This window comes from Dendroctonus ponderosae, unplaced genomic scaffold, assembly GCF_020466585.1.
Source record: "Dendroctonus ponderosae isolate FM_Combo_2020 unplaced genomic scaffold, Dpon_F_20191213v2 Dpon_F_20191213_3, whole genome shotgun sequence".
Lineage (NCBI taxonomy): Eukaryota > Metazoa > Arthropoda > Insecta > Coleoptera > Curculionidae > Dendroctonus > Dendroctonus ponderosae.
In genome coordinates this window covers 15,897,859-15,899,753 of record NW_026018508.1, presented here as the reverse complement: position 1 = coordinate 15,899,753, position 1,895 = coordinate 15,897,859, and the positions used below count along the sequence as shown (strand labels likewise).

The 1,895-nt window shown below is 40.4% G+C and overlaps 1 protein-coding gene across 1 annotated transcript; it reads left to right on the top strand.

The window, feature by feature from the left end:
- The first annotated feature begins 965 nt into the window (after positions 1–965).
- On the top strand, positions 966–1,794 carry LOC109540175 (cuticle protein 7). Its single transcript, XM_019908450.2, has 2 exons — positions 966–1,114; positions 1,182–1,794. The coding sequence occupies exons 1-2, from the start codon at positions 1,106–1,108 to the stop codon at positions 1,692–1,694; spliced, it is 522 nt and encodes a 173-aa protein (XP_019764009.1). The 5' UTR covers positions 966–1,105; the 3' UTR covers positions 1,695–1,794.
- The last annotated feature ends 101 nt before the right edge of the window (positions 1,795–1,895 follow it).

Below are 1,895 nucleotides of genomic sequence, written 5' to 3'. Positions count from 1 at the left end.
GATATTCAAATTTCGCTTTCTGGGTCAAAACTACTCGAATTTCCTCACTCACGTTGTTACAACTGAATCGACTTTTCAATTCTCTATCCAACGATTCCAAAACGAATTATGGGGCTCGAATGGTTCTTGAGAAACTTCGAAAAAAGCAGCGTCATGTACAAGTGGATTTTGCAACGCAAAAAAACACGCAAATCTAAAACTTCTTGAATTCAAGCATTTTTTGAGAAAATTGCCAACATTGCCTGGATCCGCCCCTGACTCAAAATGCGCTCAAAACATTGAAATACTTTTCAGTATATTTACTATATTTTATAACTAAATTTGTGTAAAGAACTAGCAACACATGGGTTAAGAAACAACCAAAAATTATTGCGTGTAAAACTTAACTGAAGTTAAACACTTGCGCTTCCGTAAATATACGTCAAAACTTTACAATTTTTGATCGTGAAGTCGAAAAATTCGAAATTCCAGGGAAAGTGTTACATTTTTGCTGCAAAAACAAAAGACACCTTGGGAATTTTTTAAAAGTGGAAAATCGACTCAAAGAAAAGAAAACAATCATTCGCTACGAATTTTCTGGAAACCGAAATCAATCCTATTTTTGCAAGTTAAAAATTCCTTCAAGCAGAACTCAACCCCCGAATGTTATGCAAATTTCACTCCTGAAAGTTCACTGTATTTTTTACAGTTCATCTACCTAAAGACATGATCTCTGGCAATTTTTACATGAAAGAACGCGAGATAAAATGAATTTCCAACAAAACACCCCAATGTACTTAAAAAACGCTAATCAGTGACGAGGTGAAATGAAATTGTGTCCAGCAGCTCGAAGAATTCACCACTTGGGTCACATTTCTCTGACATAACACGACCTTGTCACCACATTTCTTGTAGGCAAATTTCTTGCGAAATGTTTCAGATTCCTCGATGCGACATGCCTAATTAGACCAGACACATTTTATTAGATAATCGTAGGTTTGGAGTGATTTTGGGTGGTGGCTTCGATGCGAGGACCTGTAGGCTGAATTATAGAATATAAAAAGACTGTTGGTCGTTTTCTTCAATCACATCAGAAATCAGTGCGTTTCAGATTCAATATCCCGCAATGTACAAAGTAGGTTTAAATTATATCTAACGAATTAATAACCGCCAGTTGATCACTGCTACTAATGTTTTTGCAGGTTGTAGCAATTTGCGCCCTTTTGGCTGCAGTGGCCAGCCCAGCTACCAGCCAGGCCACATCCTTCGTTTCATTCAACGAAAACCACAACTCAGTAAACCACGTCCAGTCGGCCCCAGCTTCTCCCAGTTACCCCAGCTACTCCTCCCCAGCTCAACGAAAAATCGCCATTCCCATTGTAGCTAAAGTGGCCCCAGCTCCTTCATACTACAGCGCTCCAGCTCCTATCCAGGTAGCTTCAGTGGGCAAACGTCCCTCTTATGTGGCATACGAAGAAGAACAGGGCCCAGCCAAGTACGAGTTCGCCTACATTATCCAGGATCCTCACACTGGCGACTATCACTCCCAAGAGGAGAAACGCGATGGAGACCATGTGGTTGGACAGTATTCTCTCCATGAAGCTGATGGTACTGTACGAGTGGTCAAGTACTCTGATGAAGGCCATGGTTTCAACGCTGTGGTTGAGAGGCAGGGCAACCCTACTCCAGCCCCAGTAGCCTACAAGAGCTACTAGGCTTTGGATGGTTGAGGAGGATAGACTAATTTTTTTGCCTAATATGTAGATTTGTTGTTGTTTCTGTTACCTATTGAAATAAAGTGCATTTAACCGCAAATTGAAGAAGTCTTTCACGTTTACTGCATTCGAAATCAGTGGGAACCTTACATCATTCAAGCCGCGTATGACAATCTTCTTTAAAATATTAAATCCTCATTC